General features: G+C 39.2%; 2 protein-coding genes and 1 long non-coding RNA gene across 6 annotated transcripts in view; 2 read left to right on the top strand and 1 right to left on the bottom strand.

Annotated features, from left to right (window-relative positions):
- LOC106012825 (mucin-12-like) overlaps window positions 1-1,150 on the top strand; it is a 12,744-nt gene extending 11,594 nt beyond the window's left edge. For all 4 annotated transcript variants that reach the window (XM_035971785.1, XM_035971782.1, XM_035971780.1 and 1 more), the window contains exon 4: window positions 1-1,150. This exon is cut by the window's left edge and continues 128 nt beyond it. In XM_035971785.1, coding sequence (XP_035827678.1) covers window positions 1-1,020 — 1,020 coding nt within the window. In that variant the 3' untranslated portion in view covers window positions 1,021-1,150.
- Window positions 1,151-1,801: 651 nt separating this feature from the next.
- On the top strand, window positions 1,802-4,671 carry LOC106012777. The gene is made up of 4 exons (XM_013086706.2): window positions 1,802-1,908; window positions 2,845-2,962; window positions 3,671-3,834; window positions 4,588-4,671. Exons 1-4 carry the CDS (start codon window positions 1,885-1,887, stop codon window positions 4,669-4,671), a joined length of 390 nt encoding a protein of 129 aa, XP_012942160.1. The 5' UTR covers window positions 1,802-1,884.
- Window positions 4,672-18,600: 13,929 nt separating this feature from the next.
- Window positions 18,601-19,999, bottom strand: LOC106012832. The gene is made up of 2 exons (XR_001185166.1): window positions 19,914-19,999; window positions 18,601-19,066 (listed from the first exon to the last, which is right to left on the bottom strand). It is a non-coding gene; the product is annotated as an uncharacterized LOC106012832 (long non-coding RNA).
- Between the last annotated feature and the right edge of the window lies 1 nt (window position 20,000).

Genomic DNA, 20,000 nt, shown 5'->3' with positions numbered 1-20,000 from the left:
TCCTCATCGGAGCTGTTGTCATCGGCTAAGTCATCTTTGTTAGTTGCGACATCGTCGTCAGTTGATCAGTCCTCGTTAGTGGAGACATTCTCATCTACTAAGCCATCTTCATCAGTAGAGAAATCTTCACCAGGTGACCCGTCTTCGTTTGCTGAGATACTTTCAAGGAAGAAGGAAACTAGAGGGACTCAGGCGTCCATCAGTCCATCTTCTGGCTCAAGAAAATCAAGCCTGAAGATGTCTTCAGTCGCCAGAAGCTCTTCCTCCTTGCCCCCGATGCCCCTGTCGGGCAACACAAAGACTGACATACTCACCGGTATCACCGAGCATGCGAGAGAGCCTGCTAGTGCTGGAGAATCCAAACCCTCAGATAAAACCTTGTCACGTCCATCGGTGCCTGCAGGGTCTTCAACAAGACCCTCGTCACAACAGTCTGTAACACGCATGACACCACGACCTCGCAGCGTATACACCTGGATAAACCCAGAGCTCAGACAGAAACATTACCAGGGCTCCTCCACTTCTGGTGTTGTCAGAGGTGCTGCGGGACAACCGAGACACCCACGACCCCGTAGCGTATACTCATGGGTCAACCCAAACCTTAGACAAGCTCAGGTTTCCGCCGCTCCCGGTTTCAAGAGCGTTAGTCAACAAGTCAGCAACAGGTCGAGTCCTCCGCTGAGCTGTTCCAATACTTCCCGATTTCCCAAGACATCCTCCCCTCCTTCTCTGCACCCAGACTCTAACAGCACAGCTTTGGGCCATGTGGGAAGACAGGAAAAGTCTACTCAACTACAGGATAGACAGTTCTTTGCTCCATTGCCCATCGTAACTGTCTCTAGAATGCCGCCAATGCCGACGTTCTGGGAATTCAAACCTCTTGAATTCAGTGAGGTGATCGTGGTACACGCGGAGAGCCCAACTAGTTTTGTGGTAAGGAATTTATTATATTTTCCCACTAACTCACTCATAATGCATTCTTTAACCTCATTAACTGACTTAATCACTCATGCATCCTAACATTAATTCAATTACTTATTCACTTATCCATTAACTTATTCATTCATTCTTAATTTCAGTTACTTATTTACCTATTCAGTTATTCGTTTACTGATTCTCTCATTCAGTAATTCATTTACATATTCATTCATTCATTCATTTACACTCACTCACCTCACTCACTAACTCACTCACTCACTCACTCACTCACTCACTCACTCACTCACTCACTCACTCACTCACTCACTCACTCACTCACTCACTCACTCACTCACTCACTCACTCACTCACTCACTCACTCACTCACTCAATCACTCACTCACTCACTCAATCACTCAATCACTCACTCACTCACCTCCTTTTCTCTGTTTCTCTTTCTCTCTCTCTATCTATCTCTCCTTCTCTCTCTCTCTCTCTCTCTCTCTCTCTCTCTCTCTCTCTTGGAGGGAGAAGAGAGAGAAAGGGTGAGAAAGTGAAGAAAATAGAAAGATTGAAATAGAGATGAAGAGATAGATGGCTAGAGAGCGAGGGGGTGATAGAGAAAGAGTTGGGAGACTCTGGGAGAGAGAGAGAGAGAGAGAGAGAGAGAGAGAGAGAGAGAGAGAGAGAGAGAGAGAGAGAGAGAGAGAGAGAGAGAGAAAGAGAGTGTGAGAGAGAAAGAGAGAGAGAGAGAGAGAGGGGGGGGAGAGAGATGAAGCCAAGAATCACAAGGGATGAAAAGTTAAGGAGATGGTGTTGAAGAGATAGACAGACTGAGTGACAGGTTATGTACGTGTGCAAAGATTTATATTTTACCTCTATTTCTTTTCCCAGCGTGTTACCTGTTTGTCTCAAGAAACCTTGTACGCCATCAAAAAGAAGGGAGTGTACCACAGAGCAGTCTTCATGCAACGTCTCAGTCAAGGAGGGGTAGGTTTATGAGATGCCCGACATCGTTTGTCCAGCTTTTCTTGATTTTTCTGATATATCCTCTTCTTATTGTTCTAAGCGTTTAAACCGAGTGTCCAGTATTTCAATTGGGGCGGTACGGTAGAAAACGATTACATTTAGAACCCCCCCCCCCCCCAAAAAAAAAAGAAAGTAATGAAAGCAAAGCAAAAACCAGAGAAAGGTCATCTTCATTAATTAATGCTTTTTTCCCCTGCATTCTCATCAACTCGTACAATTTCTCCTGGAGCGACCTGGAATTCTGGAATTGTTTAATGAAGCCTCTTTCCTCTCACTAAATTATATTGTGTTTTCTGCAGGTCTCAATGGGTATTCTCTGCTTCTTGGCCAGTTGTTCCAATGGGATATTCATGGTCATAGAAATCAAGAGACTTATTTACATAGTGCATGATACACTGTATATGATTTAAAACTACACGTAGTTTTCTAATTTCCCAGAATATTTCAGCTTGTGGAACCCTGTAAAAAATTAGGAGGGAGGAAGAGCAGAGAGAGAGAGAGAGAGAGAGAGAGAGAGAGAGAGAGAGAGAGAGAGAGAGAGAGAGAGAGAGAGAAACACAGAGACAGACAGACAGACAGACAGACAGACAGACAGACAGACAGACAGACAGACAGACAGACAGACAGACAGACAGACAGACAGATAGATAGATAGATAGATAGATAGATAGATAGATAGATAGATAGATAGATAGATAGATAGATAGATAGATAGATAGATAGATAGATAGATAGATAGACAGAGAGAGAGAGGAGGGGAGGGAGAGAGAGAGAGAGAGCGGAGGGGGGGAGAGAGGGGGGGGGGAGGGAGAGAGAGAGAGAGAGACTTTCCTTGTCAATGAGTACGTAAAACATAATATACAATCTTTCATTCCAATCTCCTATGTTTCTCCCCAGATCCAAGTCTTCTACCCGGACCACGGTAGATTTGACCTTGTCTTCCCACCACAGCTGTTCCAGCTGCCGACTCAGTTCTACGCCATGCCTTTCCTGGCTCATCGGATGGAGCTTGGAGGTAACTACTGACAAATAGTTCACAGGCTACTTTGTAATTTATCCTCTACCCTTCTTTTCTCATTTTTCTTGAGTAGTTTTTTCTTCTCTGTAAGCCGCGTGTCTTTCTATTTTGTGCTCTTTATTTATTTCTTTCTATTTCTTTCTGCCTTTCTCTCTCTCTCTGTCAGTATATTTCTCTCTTTAAAAACTGACACACACGCGCACACACACACACACACACACACACACACACACACACACACACACACACACACACACACACACACACACACACACACACACACACGCACACACGCACACACACAAACACACAAACACACACACTATTTCTCTCTGTCTCTCTCGATTTCTCTTTTTACTTTGCACAGTCTGTCTATTTCTCTCTCTCTCTCTCTCTCTCTCTCTCTCTCTCTCTCTCTCTCTCTCTCTCTCTCTCTCTCTCTCTCTCTCTCTCTCTCTCTGTGTGTCTCTGTCTCTCTCTTTCTCTTTCTCTTTCTCTTTCTCTCTCTCTGTGTGTGTGTGTGTGTGTGTGTGTGTGTGTGTGTGTGTGTGTGTGTGTGTGTTGTGTGTTTAGTGTGTATATGTCTTACTATTATTTTATTTTTTTACGAAATAGATACCCCCCTCCTTTCCCCCATTGTAATGTATCGTTCATCATTCCCCCCATGATAACATGATGTACTCTTCTGTTCCCCCCTATGCACAGCGATCACCCCCATCTCCAACAAGTGGTCTGAAGCCTCCAAGTTCTACTTCATGTCCCGTGTCATGAACAAGGTCACCTACGCTTACATCGTACCCAACAACACTGAGCAAGACGCACAGAAAAAAGTCAAGGCAGACCTAAGCAGTTTTATGAAGCCATTAGAGGTAGGCTAGATTTACATTTATTTCGGGGGATTATTTGTTTGTAGTTTTCTTGTTTGAGTAGAGTCAAATTAACGCATTTTGGCACTTTAACGGCTATTTAGTACACGTGGAAGGAAAAAGCAAGACCGGGAAAGAGAGGGGAAAATGAAGAAGGAGTTAATTTCTGGAAGTGAAGACATGAATATGAAGACATAACCCCTCTCCCTTTTTCCCCTCCTGTTATCCATATCTCCTCCTCCTCCTCCTCACGATTTTGCTGCTGATGCTGATGGTAGTAAGATCATAATCGGTTTCTTTATCCCTTCTTTACATTGCAACTCGACATGCTAAGTTCTACAAGTCCATTTACATACATAACACTTATATGTTTGATTGTTGAGAGAGTTTACCTTGACTTTATGTCTGATACCCAGATTCAAATGTCGGTGCTCAGTCATTTCGCATGACAGGCCTACGATTTTTTTCCGTATTGTTTATGTTGAAATAGCTTATTTAAGAGGCAGGACCTCATATTTGATGAATTACTCTGAGCTTAAGAAAAAGATCGAAACAGGTGGGAAGAGAACTTTGAAAACACTCCAAATATGCCAAGAAACCCCGTTAGGAGATTCAAACTAGGGTTATCCACGCTACACTGATCCAACAGCCCACCTACTGTTCTATTAACTCTATTAAACTCTTGCAATAAACAAATCAAAAGTGACAAGAAAACAAGAATATTTCTTTAATGTATTCATCCTTTGTCTTTGGCAGGTTCATCTGATAGATACCTCTGGAGAAGAAGACGAGGTCATCGGTGAACTGCTTTGTCTTCAGGGCTATGCTCGGCGGCCGTGAGGCTCTCCCACCTCGAAGTGAGCACACATATTCATCCAGGATGTGTGGTGTACAGTCATGGGCAAACTTCAATGGACCTTCACTTCAAGCTTTTGCTCGATCCTGCAAGAAAAGTCACACATACCCGCATGATGTGCGGAGAGAAAAGTCATTGATGAACAGACTTTAAAGTTTTGCCAGGGCTGCGCTTGGTGGTCCAGGGTCCATCCACTTGGACTGAGAGAGCACAAACACACACAGGCCCACGGCGATATTTCTGAGTACCAGATGATTCCACAATAATGTGTATTTAATACTGAATTATTGATGTTGTTTCATTCTTGCTTTGAAAAATAAAAGGAACAAACAAAATGTAACCCAACATGAACTTGTGTTGTTGTTTTGGTTTTAATCTTTTGTTCTGTTTGCTTTGTAAAGTGTCTCAGAGGGTGTCCTACCTGCCATATTTTTCTGTTATTTCTGTCTGGTGTTAATGTGTTTAAAGCCACAGGCCAGTTGGTCTTTAGTGTTAATATTTTGCATAGATCTAATCTTTACTTACTGGCAACCTGTCAGCTTTCACTTCGATAGAACTTTTAGCACAGTTAAGTCATCAAAGAGGCAAGTCTTTGCATTTTTAAAAGGACCTTACCAAGTTGGTAAAGAAGTGAAAACTTACATGTACTCAGACCAAGATAACAGAGCACCGCTTAAAGTTAATCTTTACACACAGTTCAAGCGTCTGAGAGGTAGTGCCCAGGAGGACCGGTGTTAACGTTTCTCAGTAACCAAATAAGGCTGGGCATTAACGAATGCATCATGCACTATCGAACAGATTCAAACCTTTTTATCCACATCCAGAACATTCGAAAAATAGCCCAGTGTAATGTGATCCTACGGATGTCCGGTATGAGACTGAAATTAGGGGTACAAACATCGGATTTTTTACGGCACTTGCAACACAAATAGGTCATTATATTGTAAGTGCCTAAGATCAGAGGTGTTACAATTAAGTAACAAACATAAAAATGGAGAGATGTTTCATAGGAAAGTACGAGCAAACCACACCACCAGAGACCCACCAACCATCCTCCTGGGTACAAACTTTTCCTATCTTTCCAGAAACAATTACTCTAATCATGGAATTAATGGAATCCACTTATAGTCGACAGCACCCTTCTCCCTCATAATATACTTGTTTGTTTGTTTGTTTGTTTGTTTGTTTGTTTGTTTGTTTGATTGTTTGTTTGTTTGTTTGTTTGTTTGTTTGTTTGTTTGTTTGTTTGTTTGTTTGTTTTTTTGTTTGTTTTTGTTTGTTTGTTTGTTTGTTTGTTTGTTTGGTCATCCTTTGTGTTTCGAACTGCTCACCAAATTAGGGTACCTTCAAAGAGGGGCTCGAACTAGTAGATTTTTCTGGTTTCTTTCTTATTATCAATTCGATCAACGGCTGTCACTGCCAACGATAACACTTGTAATCTGCAAAAAAAAAATTGAAAAATACTACTGTAGACTTTTGGTCTGGTTTTGTCCCAACTTTTAAAAAGCATAACAACGTTCGTCGTTCTATGTCAAATAAAAAAAAGCCACAAAAAACATGTCTGTCTCGGCCTCCTGGTCAGTGGGTGAGAGGCGAGCGAGAGGTGCGCCTCGGGGGCGTGGCAATGTCCTGGGCCAACTATTGGCGCGTAATCAGCTGACGACAGGAAGTAAAATTGTAGTTTTCTTTGTGTTTTGAAACGTGCAGCAAAGTAGCGTACCTTCAAAGAGAGGCTCGAGCAAGTAGTTTTTGGATTTTCTTTGTCATTCTCGATTTGATTATCAGCGTGTGTAGACGTCTTGCTATTCTGTGTTTTATTCATCATAGACACTTGCGTTCAATTCTGAGTTTTCAGGCGTTTTCTACAATTGTGACCTTGAGACGGTAGGTGGTCACTTGTTATTTCATTGTTATTTATGTTTCCAGTATATATTTTGTTTATTCCTTTACCTATTTGTTGGCCACATCGTCATGTTGGATGTCATTTTTCTGAACTATGCTGTGGATGACCATGATTCAAATCTGAAACGCTTCATTCTGAATTTGGGGAAAAATGTCCACCACTATTTTATCAAATTAGCGAAGTGGTGCTCTTATCAGCTTTAATATTCTTAAAACTGCAAATGCTATACTATGTGACGTTTTGAACTTTAATATAACAAACTCTACACACGTGCTCTGGTAGACGCAATGTTGATCTTGTGTATGCCAACAGCAGACAAGATTCGTCTTATTTTAGGAAGTGCTGGAGTAGAGGGTGCTTGTAGTTCGATTGCAGTGTGTAAATAAATATACTTGGGTTGTTATTTTTTTTAAAGAATGGCTTTCAAAGTGTGCAATAACCACACCACTGTAGCCTTAACGAAAATCAGCTAGTCAGCTAAAAATAGTACAACACAAGAAGCAAAACGCCGCCCGGTTGTATAAGGACTACTTGGCGTAACAATCAGTCGGACTGGCTGGGGCCTTTTGTGAACAGACCTGTTACGACCAGTTGCACAGGTTTCAGCATCACTTTTTAAAAAAATTATTTTTATTCAGTTTTTTAATATTTCAACATTCAGAATTCCTTTCCTAGGTTTCATAAAACAGATATAAGGTTAAGTACACTAATATAATCATGCTTAAAAGTCTGCTTCCCCCCCTTTCACTGTAAAAGAATACAGTATTCAATTTACTTTTTTTCTTCCCATAATTGAAATCAGAGCTCGGTTGATTTAAATCAGTTGATTTTTTTTATTTTAATCAACTTGATTTTGTTATTTAAATCACTTTTTTAAAAATGTATTCTGTTTTTACATATTTAAACATTCAGAATTCATTTCCTTTGTTTTATTTAACAGATATACTGTTTAGTAGACTAATATAATCATGCTTAAAAGTCTGCTCCCCCCCCCCTGTCAATGTAAAATAATACGGTATTCAATTTTCTTTCCTTTCATAATTGAAAACCAGGGTTGGTTTGATTTAAATCAGGTCGATTTAAATCCGTTGATTTTTTAAATTTATATCAACTTGATTTTAAAAGTAAAGCTCAGTGATTTAAATCACTTTTAAAAAATGTATTGTTTTTACGTCTTTTGACATTTAGAATTCCTTTCTATCTATGCATAATTACCCTCCCCCCTCCCCCCCCCCCCCCCCTTTTCCTTTTAGACTGACATTTTCTTCATTTTTTGTCTGTAGCCATAATTCACTGATAATAGCAGATTAAGGCTTTCTTTCGCAGTTGCTTATATTAATCATTAGTTAAAATAAAGACAATGCATTCTGCACTAAAAGAACATACTTTTAGCCACCAAAAATCCCAAACTGTGTCGACATTTAAAAAAAAAATAAAAAAATAAAAAAAATCCGATTTAAATTTAAAAAATCTGCTGTAAATTTTTAAAAATCGATTTTTAAAATTTTTATTTAAAAAATCAAAAAAATCCCCAACCCTGACTGGCTGGGGCCTTTTGTGAACACACCTGTTACGACCAGTTGCACAGGTTTCAGCATCAGTGAAGGTCCATGTTTTTTCAATTCCCGCCCTCGTTTTGTCAATTCCCGCTCAGTCATTTCGCAGGCCTACAATTTTTTTCCGTATTGTTTATGTTGAAATAGCTTTTTTAAGAGGCAGGACATCATAATTGATGAATTACTCTGAGCTTAAGAAAAAGATTGAAACAGGTGGGAAGAGAACTTTGAAAACACTCTAAATATGCCAAGAAACCACGTTAGGAGATTCAAACTAGGGTTATCCACGCTACACTGATCCAACAGCACGCCTACTGTTTTATTAACTCTATTGAACTCTTGCAATAAACAAATCAAACGTGACAAGAAAACAAGAATATTTCTTTTATGTATTCATCCTTTGTCTTTGGCAGGTTCATCTGATAGATACCTCTGGAGAAGAAGACGAGGTCATCGGTGAACTGCTGTGTCTTCAGGGCTATTTTCGGCGGCCGTGGGGCTCTCCCACCTCGAAGTGAGCACACATATTCATCCAGGATGTGTGGTGTAACGTCATGGGAAAATTCAACGGACCTTCACCTCAAGCTTTTGCTCGATAGTCGTTGGGTCTAAAAATCCTGCAAGAAAAGTCACACATACTCATATGATGTGCGGAGAGAAAAGTCATTGATGAACAGACTTTAAAGTTTTGCCAGGGCTGCGCTTGGTGGTCCAGTGTCCATCCACTTGGACTGAGAGAGCACAAACACACACAGGCTCACGGCGATATTTCTGAGTACCAGATGAGTCCACAATAATGTGTATTTAATACTGAATTATTGATGATGTTTCATTCTTGCTTTGAAAAATAAAAGGAACAAACAAAATGTAACCCAACATGAACTTGTGTTGTTGTTTTGGTTTTAATCTTTTGTTCTGTTTGCTTTGTAAAGTGTCACAGAGGGTGTCCTACCTGCCATATTTTTCTGTTATTTCTGTCTGGTGTTAATGTGTTTAAATCCACAGGCCAGTTGGCTTTTAGCGTTGATATTTCGCATATATCTAATTTTGACTTACTGACAACCTGTTCGCTTTCACTCCGATAGAACTTTTAACACAGTTAAGTCATCAAAGAGGCAGAAGACTCCTAATTCTGTATTGTCTTTGCATTTTTGAAAGGACCTTACCAAGTTGGTAAAGAATTGAAAACTTACATGTACTCAGACCAAGATAACAGAGCACCGCTTAAAGTTAATCTTTACACACAGTTCAAGCGTCTGAGAGGTAGTGCCCAGGAGGACCGGTTTTAATGTTTCCCAGTAACCAAATAAGGCTGGGCATTAACGAATACTTCATGCACTATTGAACCGATTCAAACCTTTTTATCCCCATCCAAAGCATTCGTACCATTTCCCAGTGTGGTGTCAATCTACGGAAGTCCGGTATGAGACTGAAACTAGGGGTACAAACATTTGTTTTTCTTTAAACAATTTTTACGGCACTTACAACACAAATAGGTCAAATTATAAGTGCCAAAGATTAGAGGTGTTACAATAGAGTAACAAACGGAAATGGAGAGATATGGACGACAAATTTTGAGACAAGCCAACTATCCTCGGGTGTACAAACTTTTCCTGTCCGTCCTGAAATAATTACATGTACTCTACACATGGAATTAATGGGATCCCATTGTTGTCGACAGCGCCCCTTCCCCCCTATAATATGCATTTGTCTGTCTGTCTGTCTGTCTGTCTGTCTGTCTGTCTGTCTGTCTGTCTGTCTGTCTGTCTGTCTGTCTGTCTGTCTGTCTGTCTGTCTGTTTGAGTAAAGCGATGTACATGAACATGAATATGATCATTTGGTGCCGGGGGGCGGGGGGAAGGGGGAGTACAGACGAATAGATAGAAACAACAGAGATAAACTAAAGAAGTAGGGCCTACTGGTGGCACCCTCCAACTACCCGCACAATCTACTTTGTACTCAGAATAAATGTTATAGACATGAGTCACACGATATAGAAAAAATGAATACATACATCGTGTACAAGGGAGTCAACCTATTGAATATGATGGAAGATGTACATTCAAGTCGAATTATGAAGACACACTCTAGTGTACTTTTATTGAAAAGAAACTTAACTTCGCAATTCATACAGATTTTTCAACTTGATTTTCGAAATATAGCACATTATGAAATAAGCCAATATTAGTTTCTAATGAATGGATGGGGTTGATAGTTCAAAATGTGACGCCACATTGTGTTTTAGTGTGGTAAGAGTTTTAGTTTAATCTCGGAAACGTTTTACTGTCCACGCAACTGCATGAGGTCATATGAGTGCGCGAAACACAAGTTGGTTGCATTCACGACAGTTTATAGCACGGCTTGATTTTGTTCAATATTCAGATTTAATTTAAAAAATTCATGGTAAAAATCTCAGTTAAAAAAAACCAAAACAATATTTCAAACAAACGTTCCAGATCTCGTGGCCTTGGCATTCAAATGCCCTTTCATCTGTTGTTTTAAGTTTCATAGATGGTAAAAGAAATCTTATTTTGTCAGCTGGTGACCTTAAACTGAGAGTTGCAAAGTAGTCTGAAAATATTTGATAAATATGATGGTGCATTGTCATTCTAGCATTAATTGTGACATGAATTTTCCAACGTGTACATATAGGGTGATCCAAAAAACAACACAACAACCCCCCCAAAAAATAAAAAATGTACAACTTTTTTGTCAATATCTTCCTCCACACTGACGTTTCGCTTATGGCACGTTAGGCTTCTTTGATATCAGGGGTGAAAATGGTCCATCAGTTAGGACCTGTAGAGAATCGTATCTAAAAATCCCTAGACAAAACGACCACTGCAGGTCAAACACATACCATTCGCACCCTTTTAAAGGTCACCAGGGTGCAGAATTCAGTAGATAAGCTCTATGAGACGTTTGTCCGTTGAAAATGTGTGCAGCAAGGACTTTCAACATCTCAACAGTCCGAATTCTCAAGGTATAATTATCTTCATCTACGACAGCTGTACCATTTTCTCAGTCGCGAAGCTATCAGATAAAATTTGCAATGTGTTCATGATTCCTCAATAGTTTGAAAAGCTTGAATATTTCCTCTATGACTATGACATTTGGTCTCTTGGCAAAGCCCATATTCACCTTTCAGGTAATATCATCTCCACAAATTCTGTCTACCTGGGCAACCTCACACCCCCCCCCCCCTCCATGTTGTCTCTAGAAACAGACTATAAAGTGTACTGTGAGTACTCATGGTTTAGTGGATCCTTGTGTTTGGCCACCTCTGAACATTAGGAACGACGCGTTCGAATGTGTCGAGTGCAAAGGAGGACATAATATTATAGACAATTTGTTCTCGGAATTCCAGAGTTCAAAAATAAATTAAAAAAAAAAAACTCTGTAGGAGAAAAGAAATATTGTTTAAGGTTACAGGGATGGAAAGTACAGATTCTTTTAAATAAAAGGAAAGGGGGAAAAACCCAATTATTTCATGACTTTCCATAAAAGATCTTTTAAATTGGAGCAGTCTGCATTTTTAGGTGTTTTTTTTTATAAAAGCCAATTCCGTTTCCGAAAATTAATTTATTCTTTGAAACTTTATGTCAAACAAATTCCTTTTGAATGAATTATACATATTCCAAATAACAACATTCTAGTACTAATTCTGTGCGAAATATTTAGAAAAACAGTTGTACAGTATTTTCTGGGATCACCCTCTAATTCGTTTCTCAACAGGAAGCCAGCGCAGTGTCATTAAAAGAAGTATAGCAGAGTCTCGCTTTCTTTGCTAAGTAAGTTAAACATTTTCAACTGGAAGGAAATTTTGAATTTGAATTTTGCCCGGTTGGCAGCCGAAGCCTACTCTGATTTTGGACCACCAAGGGATATTTAACCCGCGCAACTTGCACACGAGACCTCCGAGATTTTTCGCCTTTATCCGAGAAGGCTACCATAAGATCAGGGGTGTGGGCTGAAAGACTGCTGTAAGAAGGAGCCATGAAGGAGTGGCAGTAGAAAGTCTGCGGAAAGAGCCAGGAGCCCAGAGGAGGGGGCAAAGGAGGTGAGAGGGTGAGGTAAGAAAATGGAGACGAAAGAAGACGACAAAACATTGTTAGAGAGCAGGAAAGAAGGTGAAAGAAGAACATTTTAGAGAAGAAAATTTTCCGTCGTTATCCGAATTCGAACGCGGGACCTATTGAATGAGAGGCAAGCAATATTACCCCCTCGAGAGCCCCCGTGCTGTTTCTGTGCTATGGTTAGCTCGATAGGCAGACTGGAATGGCTTTAACAGATTGTTCTCTTGTAAATGATGACGAAGCTGCTCGAGGATAACCTTTTCAAGGATTTTAAACAGAAAAGGTAGATTTGAAACAGGTCTATAGGTCTTTAAGACAATCTGATCTAGGTTTTGTTTCTTTAGCAAAGGTTACTAGCACAATTTTAAACGAATTTGGTACTGATCCACACACTAGAGAATTATCTATGATTCTGGTAATAGATTGGATCAGTTCATCAATGCAGTAAGACAACAGAACTAGGGACAGGGTCTGGATCACAATGCGTGCTAGGGTTTTTTTTAAATGACTGATGTAATGTATTCTTCGGAAACATGTTTAAACCCATCAAGAAATATCCCATCCTAGACACCAAAACCTCCACATGGTTTATAGTTAAATCTATCAAGGTCATTTCTTAGTTTCTGGACTCAACCTGTGAAATAATTAGCAAACTTGTTGGGTAGTTTTAGATCGCTAAAAGAATTCGGGAAACGTGTCTCTTTGACCCTTCCTAATAGTTCATCACAAAGGCCGAATAATTGTTCACACAATTTTGAATTTTCAAATTGGGAAACATAGATCTAGTATTTCTTTTTAGCACATTTAGTTACAAATTTGAGTTCTTGCTTCTTTAATCTTAAAAATTTGCTTTGGGTGGTGAGCCCTGTTTTAAACCCTTGCCTTCCTGCATTCAATTGTGGCCATTTTCACTTCAGCCCCGAACCATGGTGCAGTTCTTATCGACAGACCACGAGTGGTGCATGCTTGTCAAGAACTGTCCTAACAATGAAATTATACAAATTAACACAGACTGGTCACCTAAAGATTTTAATAAATCCATTTCAAACTTATTAATGTCAAATTATTTTATTTTCCTTGTAGACACAGAACGTTTTTCAGGCTAGGTCTTAATCACACCCAGTTCAAGTAAGATGAAGAAATTGTCAGAAAATAGTTTTTCAACAACATAATTTTTCTAAGTGTCTGAGTTATTTTACAGTAGCGGGTGGTTAGCAGGTGCTCTGGGGGCGTTGGCTCCTTATTTCCTATCAAACATTTATCGTCCTTATCTCTCGTCCTTTTTGTGTGTGTTTGTTACTCTCCAGTAACACCTCTAATCTTCGGCACTCATAATATTATTATAAGCTAATTGTGTTGCAAGTGTCGTTAACACTTACTTGAAATAAAAACTAGAGTTCTAATTAGATCTAACAAGCATAAACAATGACGTGGAAAGCATCGTTCTCGAAACTGATTTTCAAAAGATGGCTTTTATTATAATCAAATGAGGAGAACCAGAACATAAAGAAACGTTTAAAGATTCATTCAAAATTGACTCCGACAGCACAACGGATGAAAAATAAAAATAAGTCTCGATGACATGACGATGGTTATCCAGGAAGCGACATGGATCAATCCCTCCCCTGGAATAGAAACAAGAACCGGTGTTGTAATGTTATTTATCGACGGACCATATTGTGTTTATCTAGATTCCTTAAATTTGAAGCAAGAGTGAATCATAAGCTGTAAATGGACAACATTAACAGTAAAGAGAGTACTAAAACAGTTTTCATGGCTTGGCTTTGATTGTCGTCAGCTGATTACGTGCCAATAGTTGGATACGGACATTGCCACGCCCCCGAGGCGTACGTCTTGCTCGCCTCTCACCCACTGACCAGGAGGCCGAGGCAGACATGTTTTTTGCTGGGTTTTTTATTTGACAAAGCGCGACAAGTGTTGTTATGCAATTAAAAGTTTGGACAACACAAGACCAAAACTCTACAGAATTGATAAAACATGGACCTTCACTGATAGTGATGCTGAAACATGTGCGACGGGTCGTGAAAGGTGTGTTCACAAAAGGCCCCAGATAGTCCGGCTGATTGTTACGCCAGGTAGCCATTACACAACCTGGCCGCGTTTTGCTCCTTGTGTTGTACAATTTTTTAGCTGACTAGCTGGTTTTAGTAAAGGCTATAGCCACTCTGTGGCTGTTGTACAATTTGAAAGTCTTTCTTTTTAAAAAGAAACAACATCCCAGGTATATTAATTTACATAATATTTAACTTCCTGTCGTTAGCTGATTACGCGACAATAGTTGGCCACGGACATTGCCACGCTCCCGAGGCGTAGGTCTCGCTCAGAACTTCCTAAAATATGACAAATCTTATCTGCTGTTCGCATACACAATGTCAACATTGTGTCTTTCAGAGCACGTGTGTAAAGTGTCATCAATTTAAGTTCAAGACGTCACCAAGCAAAGCATTTGCAGCTTTCAGAATATAAAAGTTGATAAGAGCAGCATTTCACTAAATTGTTAAAGTAGTGATGGAAATAGCTGACCCAATTTTAGAGTGAAGCGTTTCATGTTTGAATCATGGTCACCCACAGCATAATTCAGAAAAGTAACATCTAAAGCGGCGATGCAACCAATAAACAGGTAAAAGAATAAACAAAATAAACGCAGGAAACAAAACACAACAATGAAAAGGGGCTCGTGTGGCCTGGAGGTTAAGGTGTTTGACTTTCAGTCAAAGGTCCCGGGTTCAAATTTTATTCTCTAAAATTATCTCCTTTTACCTCCTTTGCTGCTCTCTAGCAATTTTCTGTAGTCTGATTGTGTCTCCAATTTTTGCCCCCACCCCCTCAACTCCTTTACCCCCGCCTCTGGGCTCCCGACTCTTTCTGCATCCTTTCTACTGCTACTCCTTGGCTCCTTCTTACTGCTGTTGTTCAGCCACACGAAACTCCGGATCATCTGGTACTAAAGATCTACACCTAGCCTTCTCGGACAAGGGCGAAAACTCTCGGAGGGCCTGTGTGCAAGTTGTGCACGTTAAAGATCCCTCGGTTGTCTAAAATCAATAAGAGTAGGCTTCGGCCGCCACCCGGGCAAAATTCAAAATTTCCTACTGACTGAAAAAGTTTAATTTGTCTCGCGTGCTCATATGACCGTATGCAGTTGCGAGCGCCGAAACCACATACACATAAAAAAAAAAATGAAATCTCAAGTGACCACCTGAGAGCTCAAGATCACAATCGAAGAAATCGCTTGAAAAGTCAGAATAAAACACAGCTAATTTGATAAAGTATTAGTGGAAATTACTTTTATAAAAATTCAGAATGAAACGTTTCAGATTCGAATCATGGTAATCCACAGCACTGTTCATAAAGGTAACATCTAACGAGATGATACGCCCCATAAATAGGTTTAAAAAAAAATAAAATAAAAATAAAACGTTTTGTTCTGACCAAAAGAACATCTCTCTAAACATTCTTCTTATCAATTTAAGGCGAAACTCTGCTACACTTCTTTTACGGACAGTAAACTGGTTTCTTGTGGAGAAACAAATTATGTACAAGATGGTAGCTTTATGTCACAAATGCTTGAACGACAATGTGCTATTCTATTTGTCAAATCTATAGAGACTGTACATTACAACTCGCAGTTTAAGGTCACCAGCTGACAAAAAGAAATTTCTTTTACCATCTAGGAAACTAACAATGGATGAAAGGGTATTTGAGAATCAACTCCCCAAGATCTAGAATTTGGTTTTAAATATTGTTTGAAACTGTGTTTTTAAAAATTGAGATTTTCACAATGAATTTTTTGCATTTAAATCTGAATATTGAACTAAATCAAGCTATGCTATGAACTGTTGTGAATGTAACCAACTTTCGCGTGTTCATATGACCTTATGCAGTTGCGAGCGCCGTAAAACTTTTAGTAGATTAAACAAAAACACTTACCGCACTAAAACACGCAAGTTGGCGGGTGCTCTGGTGTGGTTTGCTTCTTCTTTCCTATCAAGCACCTATCGTCCGTATCTCCCCTTCTTCTCTTTTATGTTTGTTACTCTCTTGTAACAGCTCTAATCTTCTGGCGCTCATATGACCGTATGCAGTTGTGAGCGCCGTAAAACATCTACTAAATCTTAATTAAAAAACACTCAATGTGGCATTACATTATCAACATAATCCTTTTATTAGAAACTAATATTGGCTTATTTCATAATTTGCTATATTTCGAAAATCAAGTAGAAAAATCTGTATGAATTACGAAGTTGAGCTTCTTTTCAATAAAAGTGCACTAGAGTGTGTCTTCTTTGTTCGACTTGAATGTACATCTTCAATCATATTCAATGGGTTGACTCTCTTGTACACAATGTATGTATACATTTTTCTACATCGTGTGACTCATGTCTGTAACATTTCCTCTGTATGCACAGAGTAGACTATGCGGGTGGATGGAGGGTGCCACCGGTAGGCCCTACTTCTTTACGTTACCTCTTTTTACCTCTGTTCTTTCTATCTTTCCATTTGTACTTTTCTCTCGCCAACAAATGATCATAATCGTGTTAATGTATATCGCTTTACTCAAACAAACAAACAAACAAAACAAAAACAAACAAACAAACAAAAATAAAAAAACAACAAACAAACAAACAAACAAACAAAAAACAAACAAACAAACAAACAAACAAACAAACAAGTATATTATGAGGGAGAAGTGTGGCAATGTGTTCATGATTCCTCAATTGTCTTGTAAAGAGGAATCATTTCCTCGATGACATTTGGTTTAGTGCATAAAGCCCATTTTCACCCTTCGGGATATGTTAACTCGAAAAATGCTGTCTATTGGGCACCCCACTCTATTGTCTCTAGAAGCCACTTCTTTGTGAACATGTACAGTGTGTGTGGTTTAAAAACTCATGGTTCAGCAGGTCCTTGTGTTAGGACGCCACTGAACATTTCGAACGACGCGTTAAAAATGTGTCGAGTCCAAAGGAGGGAATGTGGAGCACTGCTTCTTAGGAATTTCAGAATGAAATCATTAGGTTTGCAAAACTCTGTAAAAGAAATTAATTATCGTTTAAATGTCACAGCGATTGAAAATTAATGTCAAACAAAAAATAAACAAAAAGGTCAACTAATCTTTCACGACTTTTTTTTACAAGATTTTTAAACATTGGTGAACTTTGCGTTCTTGGGTCCTTTTTATTTTTAGCCGTTTCTGCTTTGAAAACATGTTTCTTTCTCGTGTCTTTTAGATCAAACAAATTCCTTTTGAATGAATTATGTCTTTTCCAAATTACAGCATTCTAGAACAAATTTTGAGCGAGATATTCAGAAAAAAAGTTGTAAAGTTTTTTTGGATCACCCTGTATATCGCTTTACTCAAACAAACAAACAAACAAACAAACACACAAACAAACAAGCAAACAAACAAACAAACAAACAAACAAACAAACAAACAAACAAACAAACAAACAAATAAACAAACAAACAAACAAACAAACAAAAACAAACAAACAAAAACAAAAAGACAAACAAACAAACAAACAAGTATATTATGAGGGAGAAGGGTGCTGTCGACTACAAGTGGATTCCATTAATTCCATGAGTAGAGTAATTGTTTCTGAAAAGATAGGAAAAGTTTGTACCCAGGAGAATGGTTGGTGGGTCTCTGGTGGTGTGGTTTGCTCGTACTTTCCTATGAAACATCTCTCCATTTTTATGTTTGTTACTTTATTGTAACACCTCTGATCTTAGGCACTTACAATATAATGACCTATTTGTGTTGCAAGTGCCGTAAAAAACCCGATGTTTGTACCCCTAATTTCAGTCTCATACCGGACTTCCGTAGGATCACATTACACTGCGCTATGGTTCGAATGCTCTAGATGTGGATAAAAAGCTTTGAATCTGTTCGATAGTGCATGATGTATTCATTAATGTTCAGCCTTATTTGGTTACTGAGAAACATTAATACCGGTCCTCCTAGGCACTACCTCACAGACGCTTGAACTGTATGCAAAGATTAACTTTAAGCGGTGCTCTGTTATCTTGGTCTGAGTACATGTAAGTTTTCAGTTCTTTACCAACTTGGTAAGGTCCTTTTAAAAATGCAAAGACAATACAGAATAAGGAGTCTTCTGCCTCTTTGATGACTTAACTGTGCTAAAAGTTCTATCGGAGTGAAAGCTGGCAGGTTGTCAGTAAGTAAAGATTAGATCTATGCGAAATATCAACGCTAAAAGCCATCTGGCCTGTAGATTTAAACACTTCAACACCAGACAGAAATAACAGAAGAATATGGCAGGTGGGACACCCTCTGAGACACTTTACAAAGCAAACAGAACAAACAATTAAGAAAAAAACAACAACACAAGTTCCTGTTGGGTTACATTTTGTTTGTTCCTTTTATTTTTCAAAGCAAGAATGAAACATCATCAATAATTCAGTATTAAATACACATTATTGTGGACTCATCTGGTACTCAGAAATATCGCCGTCAGCCTGTATGTGTTTGTGCTCTCTCAGTCCAAGTGGATGGACCCTGGACCACCAAGCGCAGCCCTGGCAAAACTTTAAAGTCTGTTCATCAATGACTTTTCTCTCCGCACATCATGTGGGTATGTGTGACTTTTCTTGCAGGATTTTTAGACCCGACGACTATCGAGCAAAATCTTGAGGTGAAGGTCCATTGACGTTTGCCCATGACGATAAAACACACATCCTGGATGAATATGTGTGCTCACTTCGAGGTGGGAGAGCCTCATGGCCGCCGAGCATAGCCCCGAAGACACAGCATTTCACCGATGACCTCGTCTTCTTCTCCAGAGGTATCTATCAGATGAACCTGCCAAAGACAAAGGATGAATACATTAAAGAAATATTCTTGTTTTCTTGTCACTTTTTATTTGTTTATTGCAAGAGTTTAATAGAGTTAATAGAACAGTAGGTGGGCTGTAGGATCAGTGTAGCGTGGATAACCCTAGTTTGAATCTCCTAACGGGGTTTCCTGGCATATTTGGAGTGTTTTCAAAGTTCTCTTCCCACCTGTTTCGATCTTTTTCTTAAGCTCAGGGTAATTCATCAAATATGATGTCCTGCCTCTTAAATAAGCTATTTCAACATAAACAATACGGAAAAAAATCGTAGGCCTGTCATGCGAAATGACTGAGCACCGACATTTGAATCTGGGTATCAGACATAAAGTCAAGGTAAACTCTCTCAACAATCAAACATATAAGTGTTATGTATGTAAATGGACTTGTAGGTCTTAGCATGTCGAGTGGCAATGTAAAGAAGGGATAAAGAAACCGATTATGATCTTACTACCATCAGCATCAGCAGCAAAATAGTGAGTTTAATTAGTCTGAGGAAAAACAGACACACAAAATTCCACACCTTGGTTCCCAAAGGCAAACTAAACACTTTATATTTATAATGGGGATGGAGGATGAGGAGGAGGAGATATGGATATCAGGAGGGGAAAAAGGGAGAGGGGTTATGTCTTCATATTCATGTCTTCACTTCCAGAAATTCACTCCTTCTTCATTTTCCCCCTCTCTTTCCCGGTCTTGCTTTTTCCTTCTACGTGTACTAAATAGCCGTTAAAGTGCCAAAATGCGTTAATTTGACTCTACTCAAACAAGAAAACTACAAACAAATAATCCCCCGAAATAAATGTAAATCTAGCCTACCTCTAAAGGCTTCACAAAACTGCTTAGGTCTGCCTTGACTTTTTTCTGTGCGTCTTGCTCAGTTTTGTTGGGTACGATGTAAGCGTA

Source organism: Aplysia californica, unplaced genomic scaffold (genome assembly GCF_000002075.1).
Source record: "Aplysia californica isolate F4 #8 unplaced genomic scaffold, AplCal3.0 scaffold00019, whole genome shotgun sequence".
Lineage (NCBI taxonomy): Eukaryota > Metazoa > Mollusca > Gastropoda > Aplysiida > Aplysiidae > Aplysia > Aplysia californica.
Note: the sequence above shows the minus strand (reverse complement) of the source record. Positions and strands in the feature narration are given on the sequence as shown.